This window comes from Penaeus monodon, chromosome 20 (genome assembly GCF_015228065.2).
Source record: "Penaeus monodon isolate SGIC_2016 chromosome 20, NSTDA_Pmon_1, whole genome shotgun sequence".
Classification (NCBI taxonomy): domain Eukaryota; kingdom Metazoa; phylum Arthropoda; class Malacostraca; order Decapoda; family Penaeidae; genus Penaeus; species Penaeus monodon.
In genome coordinates this window covers 20,406,436-20,408,132 of record NC_051405.1, presented here as the reverse complement: position 1 = coordinate 20,408,132, position 1,697 = coordinate 20,406,436, and the positions used below count along the sequence as shown (strand labels likewise).

General features: G+C 46.6%; 1 protein-coding gene across 1 annotated transcript in view; it reads right to left on the bottom strand.

The window, feature by feature from the left end:
• LOC119585690 (probable G-protein coupled receptor Mth-like 1) overlaps positions 1-1,697 on the bottom strand; it is a gene marked incomplete at its 3' end in the record, with an annotated part of 98,315 nt that overhangs the window by 5,933 nt on the left and 90,685 nt on the right. The window contains 3 exon segments of the mRNA XM_037934364.1: positions 7-159; positions 321-482; positions 1,418-1,693. Coding sequence (XP_037790292.1) covers positions 7-159; positions 321-482; positions 1,418-1,693 — 591 coding nt within the window.

Genomic DNA, 1,697 nt, shown 5'->3' with positions numbered 1-1,697 from the left:
GCATACCGTAGGAATGGAGACATCGTCCGTGAAGAAGTCCTCAATGCAGTATTCATCGTGGGAGAATTCCCGAAGGAGCTCCGGGATATAGAGTTTACCAGTCTGTTCTACCACGTGGAAATCGTGGACCTCGATGCCCATCTCGTCCCTTTTGCATACCTGCGGGTGACAATAATGGTGATAATGATGATACTAGCGGTGATGATGCGGACGTACTTTTTCTTTGGCATAAAATGTTTTGCTGAGACTGTTCCGCAAAACCGTAATGTGTGCGAATTTGCATTTGTGTTTGTGCACGTGCATGCATGGCCTTGACTCACCTGGAAGGAGGCGACCACCTCGTGCGTGTCGGCGTAGGGCTGCTGGCGGACGTCGACTTGCGCGAGCTCCCCCGCCGCGGCGCCGGCAGGACGCAGCGGCACGCGCCACGCCTCGCTCGTCACGTTGCCCCGCGGGATGCAGCTCGAGTCCGCCGTGTACACCTGCATTCGGAGCGAAGGGATGTGGAGAGTAAGGGTACTAGTAAGTATATATATTTTTCTCTTGTTTCAATTAGTTTTATGCCTGTTATTTTAAAATGTAGTACGTTAAATCTTTGTTATTATCTTTATATATTTTTTAAAATTTTTCTTTCATGCATCTTGTCTGTCTCGGCAGCATGCCTCAGCAAGAATATCACATACATTTTGTCAAAGTTACATCTTTCCTTTACATCTTTTCAATGGATCCTACAACCCTGCCGCTCTCATGACTCCAATCCCCCCACATCTCACAATCGAGACAGAGAATTCCTTGAGGCCCGAGCTCACTCACACAAGCGGCTCGAATATAAATAACCTCGGCTTCTGTTGTTGCAAATTGACAAATTAAGACATGTAATATATGTTTATACTGCGCGTGTGCCAACCTAGTGCTGACGGAACATATAATTATGTTTAAATACATTTTACATCAACATTCAAGCACTAAAATATAATTTGAAGCTTCCTATACAACTTTTCAATTATCTGAAGCGATGTTCATTTTCCCTCCCGACGTCTGGGTTTTACTATGTGCTTTCTCATAACCTTGGCCTGTTTTCTGCTTGCTTGCTATTCTGTCCATATTTGCCAGAGTGTTTGTTTTCTCATACAACGTCTGCATAGTAATTAATTAAGACTATAATTAACACTCGAGTGTATATTGACATATGTGCTTTTTATTACTATTATCATTGAAAGCGGCACTAACAAGGAATCTCATCTGCATGCAAAGTTTGATGAATATTAATTTCTTCAACGTTGTGTTTTTCTCTAACGAGCAGACGCACAATAAAATAAGAAAAACAAGACTTTCTTACAATAAATACAATCATTACGAAGGACAAAGACCTTCCAGAGGCACCGCCCGAACCTCACAACCTGCGGCGACGACGCACCTGATTGTGCAAACAGCATTTCCTGACGGTGATCTTTGAGGCGTCAAAGGGCTCGATGGGCGTCTGCGTGTGGCACACGGCGGCCCCGAGCCAGTGCGGGGACGCGGGCATGCTGGCGTTCTGGGCGAAGGTCTCCAGGCAGTACATGTCCAGCTCGTAATAAGCCTCGAAGTCCACGACCCACAACTGCCCCGTTTCCAGCACCTTGAACGTGTTGGTCGGCTCCTCCAGCTGCCACGGCGAGGAGCACGCCACCTTCCCCGTCTCGAGCTGGAGCTGA